We start from the raw sequence: 23,471 nt of genomic DNA on the forward strand, positions 1-23,471 counted from the left end.
AGAGTGATCTATTTTAAACGTTTATATATTTTATTGTTGATGATTATGGCTTACAGCCAATGAAAATCCAAAAATCAGTGTCTCAGAAAATTAGAAAATTATATAAGATCAACTGTAATTTTGTCAGTGTGGGCAGTGTGCCAAGTCCTGCTGGAAAATGAAATCTGCATCTCCATAAAAGTTGTCGGTATCAGAGGTTCAGCATGAAGTGCTGTAAGATTTTGTGGGAAAACAAAACTGCACTGACTTTAGACTTGATAATAAAACACAGTGGATCAACAGCAGCAGATGACAGACATGACTCTCCAAACCATCACTGGTCATCAGTACATTTTACATTTCATTTGTAAATCAAGGGATCAGAGTCTGGAGGATTCTATTTTTTTTTTCACTGCCAATTCTTATTTTTTGAGACACTGACCTTTGGGTCTAATCATCAACAATGAAATAAATAAACGCTTATAATAGATCACTCTGTGTTTAATACATCTATATAATAAATGAGTTTCACATTTTCAACTGAATTACTGATATAAATTAACTTTTCAATTATTCAAATTGTTAAACATGAACCTGTAGCTCCTGGCTACCTGCAAGACCTTCAGTTCCTCTAAAGATCCATCACCATGATCTCGAGTCCCAGGGAGCAGCTGTCTCACTAACTCCCAGGGTTCTGAAAGCTTCAGCGGGGCAAGAACATTTCCCATAGACCCAATCAGAATTCAGACACGGTTTCAATCAAAGGATAGTCTGAGAACTTGTTTACTGGTGTTATTTAAAAGGGAAAGCATTTATCAAATTATATAAACTTTTAACTCAGATAAAGGGTCTGTAAACACAATAAACACAGTGCAAAATGTACAAAATGAGCACAGACAAAATACATTTATTTTTCTTTTTTAAGTATACTGAAATACTGGTTAAGTAGGTACAAATGTATAAATATTAGGAGAAAAAAAGTATAGTTTAATTATCCTGAATATAGTTAAAGTACACTAAAGTATTATTATATTTAAATACAAAACATTTTTACAATGGGAAGCAGGCCCATGGTCACTCTGGAGGAACTGCAGAAATCCACAGCTCAGGTGGGGGGATCTGTCGAGACTGCCTGCACTCCACAAATCTGGCCTTCATGGAAACAGAAAACCATTGTTGAAATAAAGACATAAGAAGTAATATTTACAGTTTGGTCACAAGCCATGTAGGACCACAACAAACATGCACAGGAAGGTTCTGTGGTCAGATGAGACCAAAAGAGAACTTTTTTTAAAAGCGCTATAAGTGACAGAACATTAACACCACTCATCACCCTGAACTCAACATCCCCACTGTGAAACATGGTGGTGGCAGCCTCATGCCCTGGGGATGCTTTTCTTCAGCAGGGACAGGGAAGCTGGTCAGAATTGATGAAACGTGTGTGTATGTCCTCCCTATGGGGAGAAGATGTTAATTTACTGAAAAATGCTAATCTGACCTGTTTTATATGGGTTCTATGAGTTTACCAAATTTGATGGATCTATCTAAAAAAAATTGACCTGTAGAATCGTTTGAATATTGGACAAAAGTTTGTGGACACTTTTGAATGGATTCCTATAAAAAAAAAAGTCCAAGCCAAAAAAACATTCACTGTACGAAAATCGTACAACATATCACTCCAAAAAGCAGAAGCAAACTAATTGAGTACACTAGGTCCTGCAATACTGCACTATTTTGCGGTTGTACTTTGTTGCAAATTAAAATAAGTAAACAGAAGAAAATGTAATTAAAATGAACTAATTTGGTCTTTGGTCAATAAATGTAAAAAATAATGTTTAAAAAAATCTCTCACTGTATAAATTTGTTATAGCAGAAATTAAATTGCAAGTGTCTGTTTTTTATGCTCAGGTGGTGGTGCAATTCTTAAAGCAACTGGTAGTATATAACTGCTGATTCATTTAAGGTGGAACTGAAAATGTTTATTTGACAAATAAGATGCAAAATGTGGAGCTGAACAGTCAACCACCAAAAAGTCAACCAACATGAGAACAACTCAAAAACACTCAAATGTAAAGTGGTGTCCAGTTTGCGCCAGGCTTCTTACATCACACACAGGTACATTTGTTGTAGTTTATTTTATTTTGATACCATGATGATAAATTTGAGGAAGTAAAAAAACAGCTTTTTATCAATGATTAATTGTGGCAGGAGATTAACTTGTGGTCTATGTTCTGACTTACAGATTGAAAATCACATCTGCACTTCTTTTATCTCCTTGTTTATGAAATAAACCTGTTTACATGATTTTTCATGAGCACATACAGCCCTTCCATTTCAGGAGTAGTTCAGTTTTTGCTATTGTCGTTTACCGCTGTCTCTTTGCTGTGAAGATGCTTGAAGATGAGGAAGAAGACACCGCAGACATTGCCTTAGGTGTAATACAATTATTTATTACAAAGACTAAGACAATATCTTCAAGGCTTCCTAGGCCAGCCTTGGAGAGAGATGTTGCCCGATCTGATGTTCTGATGTTTCTCTCTCCCGTACACTGTGCCGGGACCCCTTTTAAAGGTCAGTGGTACACATCTGGAAACACTTAAACCTACACAGCCATACATAGCCATAGGCGGAGTCTACAGTACATGCATTAGTGAAAGAGTATAAAGAGAAATAAAAGAGAATATAAAGAGAATACATATGCTGAAAATATACGTCACTATATTTTTATATGGCAGTATATTAAATCTGAATATCAATGTATTACACACATATAATCACATGTTCTTTTCCCTTTATGTTACCCAATTCCAAGCTTTAAAAATGTAATGTATCAGTGAATGGTTGAACAAGTTGATTTTTTTTTTTACTATACATAAATCCCCAAATATTGTTCTGTCATGTATTGTTACAAAATGCCGGCACTGGAGTGTTATTTTTAATTCACTACTGTACTTGTGACCCTTCAGCTGTGTTCAGCCAATTCAATAGGTACACCAAAAAAGCATCTAAATAAAAAACTTAAAACCCTGCCCAGGTCTGAATAACATTCTGACTAAAGTGAAACAAAATGAAGTTCTTCTCTGTCATGCAACATGTGAATTACAACGGAGGAGGAGGAGAAAGAAGAAAAGAAGAAGAAATGAAAAAAGGAGCAGAAGGAGATATAGGAAGAGAGGAATGAGGAGGTGAAGGTGAGGAAGGAAGAGGAGGAAAAGAAGGAGGAGACAGAGAAGAAGGGAAAGAAGGAGGAGGAGAAGGTGGAAAAGAAGGAGGTGGAGCAGAAGAAGAAGGAGTAGGAGACTGAGGAGCAGAAGGAAGAGGAGGAGACTGAAGAGCAGGAGGAGGAGACTGAGGAGGAGGAGGAGGAGACTGAGGAGGAGGAGGAGAAGACTGAGGAGGAGGAGGAGACGGAGGAGGAGGAGGAGACTGAGGAGGAGGAGACTGAGGAGGAGGAGGAGACGGAGGAGGAGGAGGAGACTGAGGAGGAGGAGGAGGAGAAGGAGGAGACTGAGGAGGAGGAGGAGGAGACTGAGGAGGAGGAGGAGGAGGAGAAGGAGGAGGAGACTGAGGAGAAGGAGGAGGAGGAGAAGGAGGAGGAGACTGAGGAGGAGGAGGAGGAGGAGGAGGAGGAGACTGAGGAGGAGGAGGGCAGCAGCTGTTGGGAGAGTTAATGTAAACCCTTGGGCAGGATGTGGGAGTGAGCGGAGCTTCAGTCCGGCGGGGGAAGAGTTAATCCAGCCTGCTGGAGATCCACAGACCACCGCTCACAGACTCTGAGACTACAGTGTTCAGTGATCAGCGGACTGACGGCGGACTGACGGCGGACTGGGTTTATGATCTGATTGTGAAGAAAATGTGAGTTAAATTCAGACTAAAGTGATTTTAGTCGAGCAGAGGAATGTAAACAAATCCGCTGAGCTTTAGACTCTCCACACAGCGAGTCTCATACTGCAGATTTATAGTGTGTGTAGAGTGTGTGTGTGTGTTTAGAGTGTGTGTGTGTGTGTGTGTGTGTGTTTAGAGAGTGTGTGGAGTGTAAACTGGGTGATGTGGCGCTGTGTTTTTTAAGTTAAAGTTAAAGGTAAAGTTAGGTAGATACTCTGTGTTTTTGTGATGTTTTCGGAGCTGAAGTTGGATTTAATGTTATTTTCTGGTTATTTTTAGTTTCCTGTGGTTCTGCTGAATTTGAGATTTGTGATGTTTGGATTTTAAGGCTTAAAAATCGATTTCTTCTAAAAACTACACAACATACACTGCATACAAACTCTCCACAAACTACCAGATATAGAGAGAAGAAACAGCAGATACAGCTCTCACTGTTTCTTTACTGGAAACCCTCTTCTCTTCTCTTTTCTGGAGGGCATTAAGCTGCAGTGCCGTGTCTGAGAGAAACCATCCCATAATAACAGCAGTGAGCTCAACAGAACCCGACTGGGAAACTTAATGTCAAGGAACTTTAATGTAGCCGTGAAAACTTTAGTTAGAAATGTGTTGTGTTCATGAACATTGGTCTGCAGTGGTCCGTCCTCAGGGGGAGGTAGTATAGTCTGTTCTATAGGGGGCGGTGACACTTTAACTCAAAAACTTATACATAAAAAGGGAAAAAAAGAGAGATAATTTGTATATAAAGTATAAACATTATGTAATAACCAGAGGTGGAAATAAAGAAAGAATGCTAACACTGTTCCTCAAAAAAAGCAAAAAATCATTAGAGATTTCTATTGTAATTTATTTGGCTTTTGAAAAACAAAAGCCAAATAAATTTTACATGCATTTTGTATGTTTTTATGTCAAATTGGTTTGTCTTCGTGTGAGCCATTATGCTTTCTAGTTATAAACAGGTTTGCTGTGAGAACCTCTGTTCTACTACCCTGCAGGCACCTAACAGTATTAGACAGTCAGCACAGTGGTTAGTGGTTAGCACGTTCGCCTCCTAAATGGGGTCTTGGGTTCAAGTCCCTATATGGGTGAAGTTTAAATGTTCTCCCCGTGTCAGTGTGGGTTTCCTCCGGGGACTCCAGTTCTCTCCAACAGTCCAAAAACATGGAGATCAGGTAAATTGGATACTCTAAATTGCCCAGAAAAATTGAATACTCTAAATTGGTCTGGTGTGTGTGTGTGTGTGGTATATATGTAAGTTTGTGTGTGTGTAAATATGGATTGGCACTCTGTCCTGGGTAATTGCTGTAGTGCCCAAAGCAGTCCTCCAGGTGGACGGTTGTTTCTGGTTGAGAGTACGCTGTGCGCTATTGGCTGCTGCTTCTCACCGGCGTGTGGATGAGTGTTGAGGACGAATGGTTGTGTGTAAAACATGTAAATTGTAAAGTGTCCTTGAGTTTCTAGAAAGGTGCTTTATAAGTTGAATTCCATTATAGACGTTATACTGACGTTAAAAAAATTGCCATCTGATGTCATGACCAACATTCAACCTGAAATTAACGTCTATTGATGTTGGTGGCCAGCTGGGTACTTGAGTCTCGACAGTAGTTGTGAGTACTTGTGAGTCTCGACTTTTTAAACATGCAGAAGTAACCAGTGCCTATTAAAGAAGGTCTAACTGTGATCCACAAATCAAAATAACCACATCTTAGACTGGACCACGCCTACAAACCACTACACTGTTCACTCCCTGGCTGGGAAATCTGTCTGGCATTCATTTAACAATCATCTGTTCTATAATAATCCTAGTCCCCAGAAACAGAAGCGGGATGTAGAGTAAATGAGATAACTGCTCCTGGGGTTCATCCTCCCAGAATAAAGGGCAAGACTATATGGTATTTTTTATAACTCATGATTCTATTGCCCACGTTTCCTGTAGAGCACACCTCTGAGGAAAGTCCCATGTTGTTCAGGGTTTGACACTCTGTTCTGCGGTGTGTATCTACTCTCTTTATGACTGTGCACAGCGTGGAGGATTTTATTTTTTTACGATGATAATAAACTATAAACTATTTCCTGTGTAGCCAAGTGACAATGTCTCATCAGCTAATATGAGTAGATCAGCAAATCAGTTTTTTTTTCTTAAAATTTTCTCCCAATTTATCTGGCAACTGTCCAACCCATTCAGCTGCACTAGTGATACCTCAACACACGGAGGGTGAAGACTAGCACACACTAACCTCCTTCAACACGTGTGAACCTAATTACTGCCTCTTTTTTAACTGCTGCTGATACAGCATTGCTAAAAAGCATCACAGTGCTAACGCTCGGAGGAAAGCGCAGCGACTTGGTTCTGACATATCAGCTCACAGATGCAGCCTTGTGCTGATCCACATCACCCTAGAAGTGATGAGGGAAAAGAGCGCCATCTACTGTACCCACCCAGAGAGAGAAAGGCCTATTGTGCTCTCTCAGGGCTCCGGCAGCAGATGTCAAGCTGCATGACCGGGATTCGAACAATGATCTCCCATGAGCATCTAACTGTTTAAAATATTTCAGTCTGTCCAAAATATTTTAAACTTAAGGTCAAATTGCTGTTACAGAAACAAGTTTCAGTCACAGATTAGTCTCATAGAAACCACATATATATTTTAGTTTGGCTCAGTGTTGTGGAAAAATGTTACCTGTGGCCTATCCACACTGTAAAATGGTTAAAATGGTTCTATTTAATGTGATTTTTAAGAATGACACCGTAAATTAAAGCAAACTAGTTGTTTCGACTAACTTTATTATGTTTCTTGGTAAAATTTGGTCTGATTAAATAATCTGTGTTTGCAAAATTTACAAATTGTAGACGAACTCTAGTTTTGGCCAAGCCTTATTTTATTATAAAACTTATTATTTTTGAAGCTTAATTTTTTCATTTGGGAAATACAGGGTTTGGACAATGAAACTGGAACACCTGGTTTTAGAGCACAATAATTGATTGTGGTGACGGACAGTTCTGGTGGAAACAGGAGAGTTGAGGTGCACATTGAATTCTGCGTGATTTGATCAGCCGTGGTTTTATGTTTTTTGGATACAATCAGGGTTAGCACCCGAACATCCCTTTCAGACAGCTTCCTCTTACAGCGTCCACAGTTAATCCTGTTGGATGTGGTTGGTTCTTCTTGGTGGTATGCTGACATTACCCTGGATACCGTGGCTCTTGATGCATCACAAAGACTTGCTGTCTTGGTCACAGGTACTCCAGCAAGACGTGCACCAACAATTTGTCCTCTTTTGAACTCTGGTATGTCTCCCATAATGTTGTGTGCATTGTAATATTTAGAGCAGAACTGTGCTCTTACCCTGCTAATTGAACCTTCACACTCCGCTCTTACTGGTGCAATGTGCAATTAATGAAGACTGAACACCAGGCTGCTCCAATTTAGACATGAAACCACCCACACTAAAATGATGACAGGTGTTTCAGTTTCATTGTCCATCCCCTGTAACTGTAAGACATTAGGACTTTTTATATTACTCACACACAATAAAGATTAAGTTTACAGACCTCACAGTAAGCTACTGTATTTTTAGACATAACTGTTCTTTCACTAATATCTTGATGGTTCACATTCACAACTTTGAGTAACCTGTATCTGTGTGTAATGTGAACAAATCTCTCCCTGAAACGCCTCACTCGTAGCTTTATAAAGGGAAATGGATGAGTTAGCAGCTCATATGTGGAGCATCTTTTGCTGGAGTGGAGAGGAAACAGCTGCTCTGAAGTTCATTCTCAGCTCCAGGAGGAGAAAAAAGGACAGGCTTTGGTTTGCTGTTGCTGTTTTTTTGCAGCTATAGCTGCACAGCTGCACCAAGAGATGTGTGGGTACGAGAGAGAAGCATGTAGCGCTAATGCTAATGCAGAAAATAAAAAAAGATACATGAATTCTGATTTGACCATTCACATTCATGTCCCATGTCCTTGGAACGGATATATATCTGAGTTAGGACCACATATGAAAGTGACTCAAATCTGATTTGAAAAAATCGGATTTGGCATGTTCACACAGCCATGAAACAGTAGGGGTGGGAATCGTTTACTATATCACGATTCGATTCGATTCCGATTTTGGGGGCCACGATTCGATTCAAAATCGATTTTTGATTCAAAACGATTTGATTTATAAAAATTTCTGCTTCTGGCTTATGAATCTTATTGAAAAAACCCTCCATAATATACACTGGTCCTGGAGCAGGTAATGTGTTACAAATAGGGGTGTGTTAAAAAAATCGATTATTCGATTTAAATCGATCCTCATTTGAATGATCCGATATCGATCTATATAAACCCGAGATCGATCTTTATAACTAGCCCCTTTTCCCCGTGTATGCGTAGCTTTAACGTCTCGCGTAGATCTCGCGAGACCATCCTTTTTTTCCGAGCAGCGCGCTCTGGCTGGGGTGATCAGTTAAGCATGGCTGAAGCAGGAGTGCAGGCGCCCAAGAACCTGAAGGCAGACGTGTGGTTGCATTTTGGATTCAGAAGCTATGGCGGTAGGGAAGAGCTGGATAAAAGCAAAGCTGTGTGTAAACTGTGCAACAAGGAGCTGAAATATTGTGGAAATACCACAAATCTGAGAAATCATCTAACGCGACACCATCCTGATACTCAGAAAACGGCAGAACCCACACAAACTCCACTAGAGAAAGCATTTGCGATGAAACTACCTTCAAGTTCTCCTCGTGCTAAAAAAATATCTGAAGCTCTGGTAACATTTATATGTAAGGATATACAGTTCATAAGTGAGTGTTCATAATATAAACTAATATTTTAATAATGAAATTTGAGTGTTCCTTGTATAATTACATTTCATATTCAAACTACAATTTTTATGGTAACTGAAATTTCCCTAAATTAATCGATGTTGAATCGAGAATCGAATCGAATCGAAAATCGATTTGAAAATCGAATCGAGACCTTGTGAATCGGAATCGAATCGAACTGGGAAATCAGTGATGATACCCACCCCTAGTTACAAAAACAATAAAATGTGCAGGAATGTGGGTCCTCAGTGACAGAGGAATCACTGGGATATCACAATGACGTTAATGAACAATAAATAAATAATAAATAACACTGCTTTATTACCAGGCTACTAGCGGTGGTGTGTAGGTGACGCTGCTGGGCTGATGTGATGATAGCAGTGAAGCGCTAAAGTTCAGGAGCAGCTGCTGATTAACTAGTTAATTTAAGGTGGTTGTATTTCTTCAGAAAGGGGGCAGGAGGTGGAGAAATTAATTCATATTGTCCATTCCTTAATTCCTCTGTGATGAGGAGCTGAAATTAGCTCTGATTAGCTTATTGTTATTTTTCCGTTCCGCCTTAAATGCTGCAGCCCGCAGCCACCTGTAGCGTTATTTAAGGTGGAACTGGAAAGTTAGCTAGTTAGCTAGCTAACAGTTACTGAAACTAACTACTAGCGATCTTTTTTATGCTTGTTATGAAGCATTCTGCCATAAAACATTGAAACTACACGTTAATCTAAGGTAATATAGTGCTTGTTCTGCCATCTTACCGGTGATTCTCAAACACCTACGCTCTGTGTGTGTCTGGAAGATCTCCGTTTGAAGGGACAAGCGCTATCCCCAGGGTTGCCAGGTCCAACAAAAATACCCAGCCCAAAATCAGTCTAAAACCCGCCCCTCAGAATCGATTTTGGGACATTTTAAATCGATTCTGAATCGTAGTAAATGAGAATCAAGATTCTTATGTGAATCGATTTTTTGGCACACCTCTATGAAACAGCCACATTGAACAAAAAAAATCAGATTTAAGTCACTTCAGCCTGGTAATGTGAACATAGCCTAAAAGACAGGTTTCTAAGGTTTAGCAGATGCTCAGTTTTTGTTAATAGGTGGGGCTTTATTGTAAACAGATGCCATGTTAATCATTATGAGAACATATTTCAACCAGTGATCATCTTCTCATTTATAACCCTAAATGAGTTGAAATTTGGAACAGTATATAAAATAAAAATAAGAAACACCGCGAGTCTTACATTTAATTTGGCTTTTCTTTAATTGAAGACAGTATGAACCTTGATTCCTTTTTATTTCAAAATTGTAAAAGACAGAATTAAAAAGTGATCTTGCTTAAAATATTAAATGTCATTTGGAGATAATGGTTTACGATACACAGACTTCCCAAATCTCTCAGAAGTTGCAGGAGTCAATAACCGCATATCAATTACGGCTCCCTGATGCCCACAAGTCAGATAAAATCTCCAAGAATCTAGAGCCCAAAAGTAATCACAAACTCTCACGCAGGCGACACACACTTTCTATCCAATCGCGTGTGAAAGAGAGGGAGAGGGAGAGAAAGGCGCTTCCCTCGTGTGCATATTCATAAGGTGCATGCAAAACAAAGAGGGTTCTGATTGGCCTGCTCTCTGCAAGGAGATTATGAGTCAGCCAATCAGTTTTTAGTGTGGACAGGCAGTGTTTTTCCCTCCTGGACGGGATGCGTTTAGTAAGGAGCATCATGGCTCCCATCAAAACTCATTTTACCTCTACTCTACTACTCTAAAGCAGATCCATATCTGGTAAAAGTAAAAAACAATGAAAGTTTGTAATAGTGATTTTAGCATTGCCAACGGGGGATTAATGATTGCAAAAAGCATGTTGAGGTGATTTAATGTGATATATATTTTTTGTTTATGACTGGCTGCTAGATGAGATCCTCATGTTTGCCGACTAAAACAGAGAGCTAGATATAGTCCACAGCAGTGTGAATCCTGAGACTGGGCCTCCTGTGAGGAGCTGTGATTGTTTTTCTGCCTTTGCGGAACTGGACGAAGTGAAACTTGCTTACGTTGTGTCTCCTGCGTTATTGTTTACTCAGCTAAATTATAGCCTGTTTTGCAGTGGAACTGTCAGAAAAACAGCCTTCAGGTCCAGAAGGTTCTGGTGCAGGTTCTCTGGGTTTCACCTGTCTGAAGAATAATCACAGGCTCACAGGAAGGCAGGCTTAGTGATGTTGAGTTTTTTTATTTATTTTGCCAGGAAGTCAAGGTGTAAAATAACTGAATAAAGAGAAAAGTAAACGTGGCACATATCCAAAATCCAGGATCAAAAAAATTGAAAACCATGTGTATCTTGCCAGTATAATAAGACTGAGCAGATACAGTGGCTTGCAAAGTATTCATGCCCCTTGAACCCTATTGTGGATAGATTTTCCCACCTAGCTGTGGATCTCTGCAGCTCCTCCAGAGTCACCATGGGCCTCTTGGCTGCTTCTCTGACCAGTGCTCTCGTTGCTCGATCTGTCAGTTTGGGTGGACGGTCATGTTTTGGTAGGTTTGTAAAAACACTTGTAGAATACTTTTTCATTTTGGGATGATGGAATGAACAGTGCTCCTTGGGATGATCAAAACTTGGGATGTGTTTTATAACCTAAACCTGCTTTAAACTTCTTCACAACTTTATCTCTGAACAGCTGGACTCTATTAAGTTATTTAGTGATTTCTGATTGATTGCACTGGATTTTATATTAAGGGGTTTCAGGTTAAAGGGGGCTAAATACTTGTGCACAACACACTTTTGAGATTTCTATTAAATTAAAATGTTAAAAAACATGTATTATTTTCATTTCATTTCTTAGTTATGTGCTACTTTGTGTTTGTCTATCACTTAAAATCTCAATAAATTACATGTAAGTGGCTGTAAGGTAACAAAATGTTAAAAAGGTTAAGGGTAATGAATTGGTAACAGAGAGGAAGTGATGTAAAAGTGGGAGGAAACAGCAGAAGACCCCACTGTCACAATCTACTCACAGCGTCAAAACATTCCCCAGAGATGTTTAATTAATCATTTTCATTTAAGGTTTCCCCTGACCTTTTTAAAGCACAGTTTACATACTAACATTAACTATTTACAATAAGACTTTCTATTTATTTGAAATAAAACCAGTTGTGAATCTGGAATCTTAAATTAATAATGATCTGTGTCCTGCAGGCTCTGACGTTGTTACTGACTGTTACTTCTCTCCCGCACAGAGTCGCAGCTATGGGGAAAGGATGCATTACAGCAACCAAGTACTTCCTGTTCTTGTTTAACCTGCTGTTCTTTGTAAGTATACACTCTTCCCCCTCTTCTCCTTCTTAATGTGTCCGGAGTCGCCTCCTCGGCCTTCTTACACTCTGCAGCTGTGCGCTGATACTGTAATGATAATATAAACGGCTGCTTTAGCTCTGATTGGAGAATGATGGTATAACATGCTTGATTTTCATTTTATGTCTAATGTCTAATGTCTAATGTCTAATGCCATGTGAGCTGTTTTGGGAATAAAAAGTGCTCCGGTGATTCGTTATAATGATGCTTTAGTCTGGTGAAGGACTCATGAATATTCATACATGCAAACATATCGCCTCTGATTGGCTAACAGCTCTGTGACACCAGGAGGCAGCAAGACAGACAACAGTTAGAAAAACATTTTACATAACAGTCTTGATAACAGTCTTTGCGATATCACATGTTGCTTTACAGCATGTGTAATAATGCCCTTTAAAGTGCAGTTCAGCCACTGATCTAGTCTTAGAGTCTCTGTAAAACACCAAATCCACCGGAGATCCTATTTAAACCTATAGTTACTTACACACAGAGGTGGGTAGTCCAGGTCCAGAAAGTAAAAGTCCACCCCTGTTTTTTTACTTTCTAGACCTGGACTACCCGCCTCTGCTTACTCAAGATAGTCAGCTAACTAAGTAACTAGTGTGAACAGAACTGTTCTAAACATACAAACATACCTATCTCTATTTCACTTCACTGGTGGTGTTCCATATAGACCAATTTTAACTATTTGCTTCTTAGCTCTGAATTACTGGGCAAAGCATAAAACACTGATGTGTGGAGGGACACCTTTAATGCAGAAATAAAGAATTAAAGTCGATCTCAGGCACTTAGTGAGAATAGTGATACGCAGGTTTGGCACGCTCTCGCTCTGGGCTAATTAGAGCTGTTAGTGAAAAAGGAGGATAAGCAGCCTCACCCATCAGCTAATGACCGGTGCTGAAGGGTGTGTGAGTGTGTGTTCCTCTGATGTCTGACTACCAGAGACATCAGGCCTTTAATTACACAGCAAGCCTGTGCTTTACTGCCTGTCCTGCCACAGCGCAGCCACTGAGAGCTAAACTCACTGACGCCAGGCACTCTTCACACTGTGACAGTCCTCGACCGGAGGAGGTGAAGCTTAGCTTAAAATATTCTGGTCATTTCACCCAAAGTTACAGAGTGAAACAATGCTTATGTCAATTTAGCTGGTGTTGCAATTTTATTGAGTAGCAGACATTAGCTGTAGAATTTTCCCCAACACAGTACAGTGGAACACCTAGCAATGTCTGCTATGATTAATTAATAACATTATTATTACAGTTAGGCCTGGACAATAATTCGATATCGGTATTTATCGCGATAAGAAATGTTTCAATAACGGTGATATCACTTTTGTGGTATATCGATATGTATTATGTACAGAATCTGTCACGGACAGGCGTTTTTTACTGGCGTCAGCTCGCCGCAGAGCCAAACACATTCAGCCCCCATAGCTGTGCTACCTCAGTGCGGGATGACGCAATCACACAGGCACGTAGCCAGGCTAGGCTAGGCTAGGTTAAAATGGCTAGGCTAGGCTAGGCTAGGTTAGGTTCAGGTCCGCTCCGCTACGCATCTAAAATGTCTCGAAACGGAGCCGGGACGAGCGGATCCAAGGCTAGGGTAGACTCGGTTCGGTCAGCCGCTGTTTCGCTCGCCCATTCGCGCGTCCGCTCGCTCATCCGCGGCTCCGCTGGCCCAGCCGCGGGTCCGCTCGCTCATCCGCGCCTCCGCTCGCTCATCCGCGCCTCCGCTCGCTCATCCACGGCTCCGCTCGCCCAGCCGCGGGTCCGCTCGCTTGCCGCTTTGCTGCAAATTGTGCCGGTGAGTGGAGCCGACAAGCAGCGTAACGTTAATACATCTAATCTGTTCCACCACCTCAAGCATCTTCACTACATACAATATTTTCCTTATACTGACTGAAGCACTTTAATAGATTATGTTGAAACTAAGTTATTTAAAGTTTATGAATCCTTTAGGTTTGTTTATTTGACGTGGATATCATGTTGAATACCTCTTGTATTCTGACTAAAGCACTTTAATAGATTATGTTGAAACTAAGTTATTGAAAGTTTATGAATCCTTTAGGTTTGTTTATTTGACGTGGATATCATGTTGAATACCTCTTGTATTCTGACTAAAGCACTTTAATAGATTATGTTGAAACTAAGTTATTTAAAGTTTATGAATCCTTTAGGTTTGTTTATTTGCCGTTGATATCATGTTGAATACCTCTTGTATTCTGGCTGAAGCACTTTAATAGATTATGTTGTCACTAAGTTATTTATAGTTGAAAAATCCTATAGGTTTGTTTATTTGACGGGAAAATCTTGTTGCTTTTATGTATATAAAGGCTTCTTGTATTATATATCCTAGTTAAAACACTTGTTTTAATCTGTTAAATTTGTTTACAATGAATAAGAAGCTCTGCCTCTGTTGTCATTTAAAGTTATTTTTATTTGTAATAGTTATATAGGCTTATGTTTGACAGGGATGTCATGTTATTATTTTGCTATATGCAAATAAAATTGAGCATTGATTTATTTTGACTACTTTTATTTTTTAAAGTATTAAATTTTTTGTGAAAGGAGGTTTCAAAGACTTAAACATTTTCATACAGTAGTAGGTACAGATTTCCATTAGATAGATTGATACAAAAAGTGCAAATACACAGTTAAATAATAATTTAAATTTGCAGTGCAAGCTGCAGAGATTGCAGGGATTCTTTTTCTGAGGCCTTCAAAGTATTTATCGATATCGAAATTATATCGTATCGACCGAAATTTAAGGAATATATCGTGATATAAATTTTGGCCATATCGTCCAGCACTAATTACAGTATGCACATTGTGTCATTGGGATTGAAAGGATACACTTTATAAATTACAGCACATGATAGGTAAACATGACAACTCGGTAATATTAGCTCAGGTTCACACTACTGTGACTGATCGGCGACACGGGGTCACAAATTACACAGTTTTACACTGTGGGAAATCGCCAACTCATCTGGCTGCTTTCCAAAAACACGTTTCATCATGAGAACACACCGGAACTAAACACATGAGAACTAGCGATGCCATGCAGAGAATCACTATAGAGGAGAATACGCACTTAAAGTGAGTCCAGCATGAACGGGTTTATATGAAGCAACTGAGTAAAATCAGTCTTTATTAATGTCTGATCATATATAGATGTCTGATTCTAAACTCCAACCAATCAGCTCTAAGCTGTAATGCAAGTGTCTTTACTGATTAAATCATGCTTGCTGTAGAAGTTAACAGGCATACTTTCTTTTGATTTAGGAAAAAATCTTTATTCTACTTTCTAAAATTAAAGAAATACTCAGAGTAGTATTTAGTAGTTGGTCACTATTTTAAATAGTTCTATTCACCCCATTCATACAGGACTGATGAGCTGCCTCGTGTTTTGGATCCCATTGGCTGTATGTAGCCGCTGCTCCTGACTCCCAGTTGTCGACTGGGTCAGATGTTTAGCATGGCAAATATTTGCCGGTAATTAACACTACACAACTGTGTGAGCACACTAATTGATTTTAGCCTATATCATTTTAGCCAAATTATTTTTCTGCATCCCTAGAACAATCCCTCTAATAGTAGTTTACCAGTACCATACAGGGATGTCAGATGGTTTCACTGAAATCCAGATACTTTACTCTTGGGTCATACTCTTGCTCAGTAGTTCTCAAACTTTTTGGACCATGTACCACCAGTGACCAATCTAAATGTACTATAGTATCTATCTACAAGCCATTTCACAAGAACACGTGTACCACACACATGCTTATTTATACACAGCAATCTAGACCTGTATTTCACACATTTACATGTCATACCTACAGTGTTTACTACCTTATTTATCTATTTACTGTAGTGCAGAAACTGTAAGAGATTGTTGATGAACTGTGGGTTGATATATCTTGTGATATTCCCTCTAGGATCAATGGAACTGATGTTAATAATGATATAACTGTAGTTCTGAGAGTAAAGGACTGAAGTGTAGATTACATACAGGTTCTAACAGGTAAAGCACTAAACACAACCTAAAATAATGTTAGGAAGATTACCAATAAAAACGTTGCACATTTTAGTTCTTAATATTTTATTGCAAGCAGATTATCTAGTTGTACCACCTTGGGGTTCTTCTAGTACCACCAAACCATAGTTTACCAGTGTTCTAGATAAAGCTGGAAACACTATATGATATACTTGGTTTAAATTAGATACTTAGCTTTGGTTCTTTGGTTCTTCAGAGAGAAAACAACTAGTTGACGCTATATGGCAATCTTTAAATATGAGAATATTTGTTTATTTCATAGAAATTAAAGTAAATAAGTGTTTGGTTTGTGTAAATGTAAAGTTTCACAGATAAAAAAAAATCACTGCAACAATAAATAAATAAATATATATATTTCCAGTGTAAAGCTGCTATTAAAGTGTGCTTAAAGGTATCTCTTTCTGAAATCCTGTTGATCTACTGAAAGTTTAATATGAATTAATGAATCTCTTTCTTGCCTTCTAGATTTTTGGTGCTCTGATCATGGGCTTCGGACTTTGGGTTCTACTGGACAACCAGAGCTTTATTGCAGTTCTGCGTAAGTGTAAAAACTGAGAAGAATGGTGTTTTAATAATTTCATGTTATGCTGGCCTCAGAGTCACAGTCAGGACCCATTTTGGCACATATGGAGAAAAGCTGTGGAAGCAGTGGAGTCCTGAGGCTGGTTTTATATTTGCTGGGGATGATTCAGTTTTTGTGTACTTAAAGAGACACTAAACCCAAAACCATATTTTTCCATTAATAGCTGAAATCTGTTCCCCCGAAGTAATGAAATACACCAGTCCTGCTTAAAAATTAAAAACATTTCCTAATCTTTAAAAATGCTTTAATTTAGGTACTTTCTGCCTCCTGATGTCCAACCATCTGTGACTCACCTCTATCAGAGGAATACTGCTGCTGCAGCTCAGCCAATCAGCTCTCCCTCCTGCCCCGCCTCTAAACCCATACATCACAAGTGCCCCTCCCAAACTCCCTTTCCTATTTTTAGCAATTTTCAAATTTGAGCTGAGGGGGTTTTTAGTGCCTCTTTAGGACGTGGACATACGACTCAATAGAAAACTGCATGGATAATCCTGTCACTCAGAAAAAAGATGAATGGTTCCTCTGGTTAAGTGATGACATTTCATAGCTTGGTGTCTCTGTGTTGATCTCTGAGAGCTCCTTTACTGCTAAACACGAGTGAGAACACAGAGCCTAGCATAAATATGCTGTGTTTCATAATTGCTGTAAACATGATAAATGTAATCCTGAGTGGTTTTGGTTCCCTGCACACATTTCTGGTGACTTTGGAAACTTGATCCCCAGTTTTTTATGTTGTTTTTGATAGTAGGTCTGAAAGTACGTCATTTATCAGATTATTTGAATTAGTAGGATTATATTGTACATTCATCCATTAACAGATGGTTTTAAGGCGCAGGACGTCAGCTGGCTGTTTAAACTGGCTCTGTGTTGGATTTGAGTTATATAGAATAAACTGTTTAATAAAGAACCGGACCAAGACTGTCCAGTAGGGTCTGTGCTTCTGTTGAATTTGTAGACAATCCAGTGTATTTTTGCTGTCAAAAATGTTTAATCTGGCAGCTGTCCTTTACATTTTGTCACAAGTTCTTTACCGTATTTTGTGCACTTTAAGGCTCATTAGGCAACACTAGTAAGGAACAGGGGTGTCGCCAAGTTAAGTAAACTTAAGCTAAGTTAAGTAAACAAAACTTAATTCTTAAAAAAGGAAAAAAAAATTACACAGATTTCTCAGAGTAAAGCTCTTCCATTTATTTACGGTACGCTTTGATTTCCACTAGCGCTAGCCGCTAATGCTGCCCAACAGTGCTACATTGAGTGTTTAATTAAGCCAGGGCAATATTAGCTAGCACTTTGTCCCACATAGCTTGTTTTAAAATATTAAACACACAGACTACAGTCCAATAATACTCACCTCTGAATGGCAAAAGAGCTAGCGCTTAGCACGGTTAGCGGCTAATGCTGAAACAGGGGTTTTTATCAGATGTCCTGAGTTTCTCACTTTGTTTTAATGCTGTTAACTGCTGTGTGTTTTTTAGTCTTATCATCCTTTAGCTGCGTTTATTAGCATTAAAAGACACATAATTGAAGTCTGTGTGTTTGAGCGGTAGATTGCACAAGTCAAAGCAGTTTTTGTTTGTTTGATTTAATCATAGATTCACAAAAAAAAGTGTACTAGAAACATTTAATCGGACTGTGAATCACTGCATCTAGTTTAACATCTGAACATCTGTATTTTTTCACTCCGTGTTCGCTCATAGTTTCCATTCTCAGAGTGCAGGCCCTGCTCGCCCTAACTCACCACTGAACTACGCCGCTGGATATTTATAGACGGAATGTCCTGCGCTCTCCACGGAAGTGAAAGCTTCTCTTTTGGGAACTACTATTAGAGATTACCACCAAAACCTGGTTTTATGAAAATAAAGAGATCTTATATTTCTGTTCCTGCAGCTGAGACACACTTTTTATAAATAAAAAGCAGAGCTGAAAACTGGGGAGCAGAGGAAGAAAGCACAGCGTGGAAACTGAGAACACACAGAGATCCTGTTTTTGGCTGAGCTTTTAATGGAGGCTTAGAGCAAACATCTCTCGAGTCAATAAATAAAAATCCCTCTGCTTACAGTCCTACAGTCAGCGTGGGCTTCAGGCTCCACAGCATGACACAGACGACCTTACCCATGTTAGCTCAGAGAGCGGCTCGGAGCAGGGCCACCCCAGGCATGAGGATATCCTCGTGGTACTGAATCCAACCAACAGCCAGATCCTCTCTTATCTCCAGAGGAACAAATGGATAAAACAAACAATAGCGTTCTAAAATAGTCCTGATAAAAGAGGCCTCACTTCTTCTCTAAAGACTAATAAACATTTTTCATTCCTGGGAAAGAGGGATCAGTTACTGTTACCCATTCCCAAATAAACATTCATGAGAAATATACGCTATTAGAATAGTATATGTCATATATATGACCGACAAAGTTCATTTTTTATGTATGTTTGTCTTTTTTTAGCAGGGAAGGAAGCAGTAGTAAGAACAAAGTTAACAAAATAACACTGAATTTAGTTTGATCTTGTTTTGCATAGTGTGTTTTATTTTATTTTATTTTTTATTTATTTAAAATTTACCACTCATTAGGACTCCTCCTATCACTAGTGATGCCCCAACACCAGGAAGGTGAAGACTAGCACACACCTCCTCCAACGCATGTGAAACAAAGCTCCGCCTCTTTTTAATCTTCTGCTGATGCAGCATTACAGAGTAGCATCACAGCGCTAACGCTCAGAGGAAAGCGCAGCAAATCGGTTCTGATACATCAGCTCACAGACGCAGCCTTGTGCTGATCCACATCACTCTTATGCACATTCTGCCTGAGCCCGACCCAACCCGTCCCATATACTGCCCTTTGGAGCCCAATTCTGAATTACACTCAATGTTACGCAGGGAGACGGAGGGATGGACGTAAGTGCAATATATTATTTATTAAACAAACAAGATAAAATAAAACAGTAAACAAAACACGGGTAACGCAAAAAACATACAAGAAAACAAGGCAAGGATAAACTAGAACTAGGAACACAAAACCAGAGTGCACGGAAGACGAGGATTCAAACGAACGGCAAGGATACAACGATCGGCAAGGATACAAGGATACAAAATATACAAAGGATACAAAGATACAAAGGATACAAAAGACTCGACACTGAACATTCAAACAGAGGGGCTTAAATACAGGAGGAGAGTGAGAAACACCTGGGCTTGGATGACGAGGGGGCGGGGTTACAGACAGGACACAGGTGAGAACACTAATAGCTAGGGCAGGGCTGGGGCGGAGCTATGGTGGAGACAGGTACAAAAACAACAACACAAGCACATGGCTGGGAACACTTGACAGGAAAACAGAGGGGCAGGAGCACAAGAGACCAAACGAGGGAGAAACAGAAGACAGACATGGGCTAAGGTGTTACATAACCCCCCCTCAACGGCGCCACTACCAGAGGCGCCGAGAGAGAGGGAACAGGGACTGGACAGGGGACACGAACGGAGACTGGACAGAGGACTGGACAGGGAATGGAAACTGGACAGGAGACGGAGACCGGGCAGGGAACTTGACATGGGACGGAGACTGGAATGAAGACTGGGACGGGGACAGGACACATGGCTGAACAGGGGACTGGACAGGAGACAGAGACTGGACAGGGGACCGAACAGGAGACGGAGACTGGACAGGGAACGGAGACTGGGACTGGACAGGGGACCGAACAGGAGACGGAGACTGGACAGGGAACGGAGACTGGGACTGGACAGGGGACCGAACAGGAGACGGAGACTGGACAGGGAACGGAGACTGGGACTGGACAGGGGACAGGACACGGGGCTGAGACTGGACAGGGGGCTGGACAAAACTGGACAGGGGAACTGGAACAAATACATTTACAGGGACGGACACAAACACAGTGACGGGGACAGGAACAGAAACAGAGACTGAGATGGGTACAGGGACACATATTGAGACAGGGACCGAAACAGGGAGAGACACAGGGACCAGAAACACAGGAGGGTGCCCAGGACTGGCAAATGTCCAAGGAAATGTCTGTGGCAAAGTCAGGGGAGCCAGCCTGGGCACAGTGCTAAGGGTACAATCCGGGGGCCTAGGAGCAGGCCTGGGGGCAAACAAAGTTCTGGGAGTGGGTACAGGGTCAGAGGCGGACGGGGCCGCGGGTGCAGGGTCAGGAGCAGTGGGTACCACATGGGTGGCAGGCACTGCTGGTGCTGGAGCTGAGGCTGTAGCAGCGGTAGCTGCTGGTGCTGGAGCTGAGGCTGTAGCAGCGGGAGCTGCTGGTGCTGGAGCTGAGGCTGTAGCAGCGGGAGCTGCTGGAGCTGAGGCTGTAGCAGCGGGAGCTGCTGGAGCTGAGGCTGTAGCAGCGGGAGCTGCTGGTGCTGGAGCTGAGGCTGTAGCAGCGGGAGCTGCTGGTGCTGGAGCTGAGGCTGTAGCAGCGGGAGCTGCTGGTGCTTGAACTGGGGCAGCGGGTGCTGCTGGTGCTTGAGCTGGGGCAGCGGGTGCTGCTGGTGCTTGAGCTGGGGCAGAGGGTGCTGCAGGTGCTTGAGCTGGGGCAGAGGGTGCTGCAGGTGCTTGAGCTGGGGCAGAGGGTGCTGCAGGTGCTTGAGCTGGGGCAGAGGGTGCTGCAGGTGCTTGAGCAGGTGCGGCGGGTGCAGCTTGAGCAGGCGCGGCGGGTGCAGCTTGAGCAGGCGCGGCGATCCTAGGAGCTCGTGACCTGGGAGTAGGCACAGGAGCAGAGGCGGTTAGCCCAGGCACGTGAACTGGGGTGGCAGCGGGCACAGAGTCAGAGGCGGCCGGAGCCGCGGGCACAGAGTCAGAGGCGGCCGGAGCCGCGGGCAGCGCTGAAACAGAGGCGGCCGGAGCCGCGGGCAGCGCTGATACAGAGGCGGTGGGTCCTGCTGGCGTGAGCGCGGCAGGCACCGCGGGTACAGAGTCAGAGGCGGCCGGAGCCGCGGGCAGCGCTGATCCAGAGGCGGCCGGAGCCGCGGGCAGCACTGAAACAGAGGCGGCTGGAGCCGCGGGCAGCACTGAAACAGAGGCGGTGGGTCCTGCTGGCGTGAGCGCGGCAGGCACCGCTGACGTGGAGGCGGCTGCCACCGCGGGCTTGGAAGCGGCTGGCACCGCTGGCGAAGAAGCCGCTTCAGCGGGAGCTGAGAGTGCGGCTGCCGCCAAGACCCGGACTGGAGCCGCAGATTCAGCAGTGGGCGAGGCTGTGAAAACCGGACCGGAGCTAGCTCCTGGAGCAGGAGTCGAAAACTTGGAATCCGGCGGGGCTGTAGAGCTGGGAGCCGGCAGGCTCGGCGAGGAACCGGAGATACTCAAGGTCCGCTCTCATCGTAGCCTGCCACCTTGCTACGTTCATATTTTGGTCGAGTCTTATGTTACGCAGGGAGACGGAGGGATGGACGTAAGTGCAATATATTATTTATTAAACAAACAAGATAAAATAAAACAGTAAACAAAACACGGGTAACGCAAAAAACATACAAGAAAACAAGGCAAGGATAAACTAGAACTAGGAACACAAAACCAGAGTGCACGGAAGACGAGGATTCAAACGAACGGCAAGGATACAACGATCGGCAAGGATACAAAGATACAAAATATACAAAGGATACAAAGATACAAAGGATACAAAAGACTAGACACTGAACATTCAAACAGAGGGGCTTAAATACAGGAGGAGAGTGAGAAACACCTGGGCTTGGATGACGAGGGGGCGGGGTTACAGACAGGACACAGGTGAGAACACTAATAGCTAGGGCAGGGCTGGGGCGGAGCTATGGTGGAGACAGGTACAAAAACAACAACACAAGCACATGGCTGGGAACACTTGACAGGAAAACAGAGGGGCAGGAGCACAAGAGACCAAATAAGGGAGAAACAGAAGACAGACATGGGCTAAGGTGTTACACTCAACATTTTTTTTTGTAAGCAGAGTGTTAAAACTGAGCTTTTTTCAACATGTTCAGGCTGGTTGAATGAGCGAAATCTGTTCAGAATGATCTTAATTAACATTGCAACACTGAAGAAGCATAGACCTATTATTTAAGAACAGATTATTAAGAACAGATCTCTGAAAAATTTAAACCAAACAATATGAACAATTATTCACAGGCCTAGACATCAGTAAATTAGGCTACAAGAATGATGTCTGATGGACTTTCCTCTAATCTGATATAATTTAACATGGTTTAAGAATGGAAAATAAATTCTGAACAAACAAATGTTTTATATTGAGTGAACAGTACTAAGTCAAGCGCGTAATACGGACAAGTGGAGTGTGCACTGTGCACTTGTGCAACTTTTTTTAAAACACAGTTTGATTTATTACATTGCTATATTGTGATTATCACGCCATGGCTTTATATAAAAAAATATATAGCATTAAAAAACAGACGCTTACGTCACAGATTATTTTCTTGAGCCCGACCCGGCCCACCTCAAGGAAAGTGATGAGAAATATCGGCCCGACTCGGGCAGAGAATCTAAACTTTAAAGAGCGCCATCTACAGCTTTTTCAGGGCTCCAGCAGCTGATGGCAAGCTGCATGAATGGGATTCGAAGCAGCCATCTCCCGATTATAGTGGCAGTGCCTTAGTCCGTAGTTGCTGGCAAAATAACACTTTTCCTTACCAATCCATTTTTAGCTGTAGCATTTTAAATTTTCATCAGGGCAACTGAAAGTGAAACTTTCTCAGCTTTTTAATCAGATTCATATATTTTTCCCTTAAAAGTATTACGATTACATATTCATTAGGAACACACTAAAGTTGAGTCTAACTTATACAAGGCAGACCTCAAACAACTTCAGCTTACCACAC

The 23,471-nt window shown here is 41.5% G+C and overlaps 1 protein-coding gene across 1 annotated transcript in view; it reads left to right on the top strand.

Annotated features, from left to right (window-relative positions):
* The first annotated feature begins 3,680 nt into the window (after window positions 1-3,680).
* The window catches only part of cd82b (CD82 molecule b), a 33,746-nt gene continuing 13,955 nt past the window's right edge, over window positions 3,681-23,471 (top strand). Inside the window, exons 1-3 of the mRNA XM_022664361.2 lie at window positions 3,681-3,834; window positions 11,901-11,973; window positions 16,537-16,609. Of these exons, the coding sequence (XP_022520082.2) occupies window positions 11,911-11,973; window positions 16,537-16,609 (136 nt within the window). The 5' untranslated portion in view covers window positions 3,681-3,834; window positions 11,901-11,910. The remainder of the gene's footprint in view (window positions 3,835-11,900; window positions 11,974-16,536; window positions 16,610-23,471) is intronic.

The sequence above is a fragment of the Astyanax mexicanus genome, unplaced genomic scaffold (genome assembly GCF_023375975.1).
Source record: "Astyanax mexicanus isolate ESR-SI-001 unplaced genomic scaffold, AstMex3_surface scaffold_37, whole genome shotgun sequence".
NCBI lineage: Eukaryota > Metazoa > Chordata > Actinopteri > Characiformes > Acestrorhamphidae > Astyanax > Astyanax mexicanus.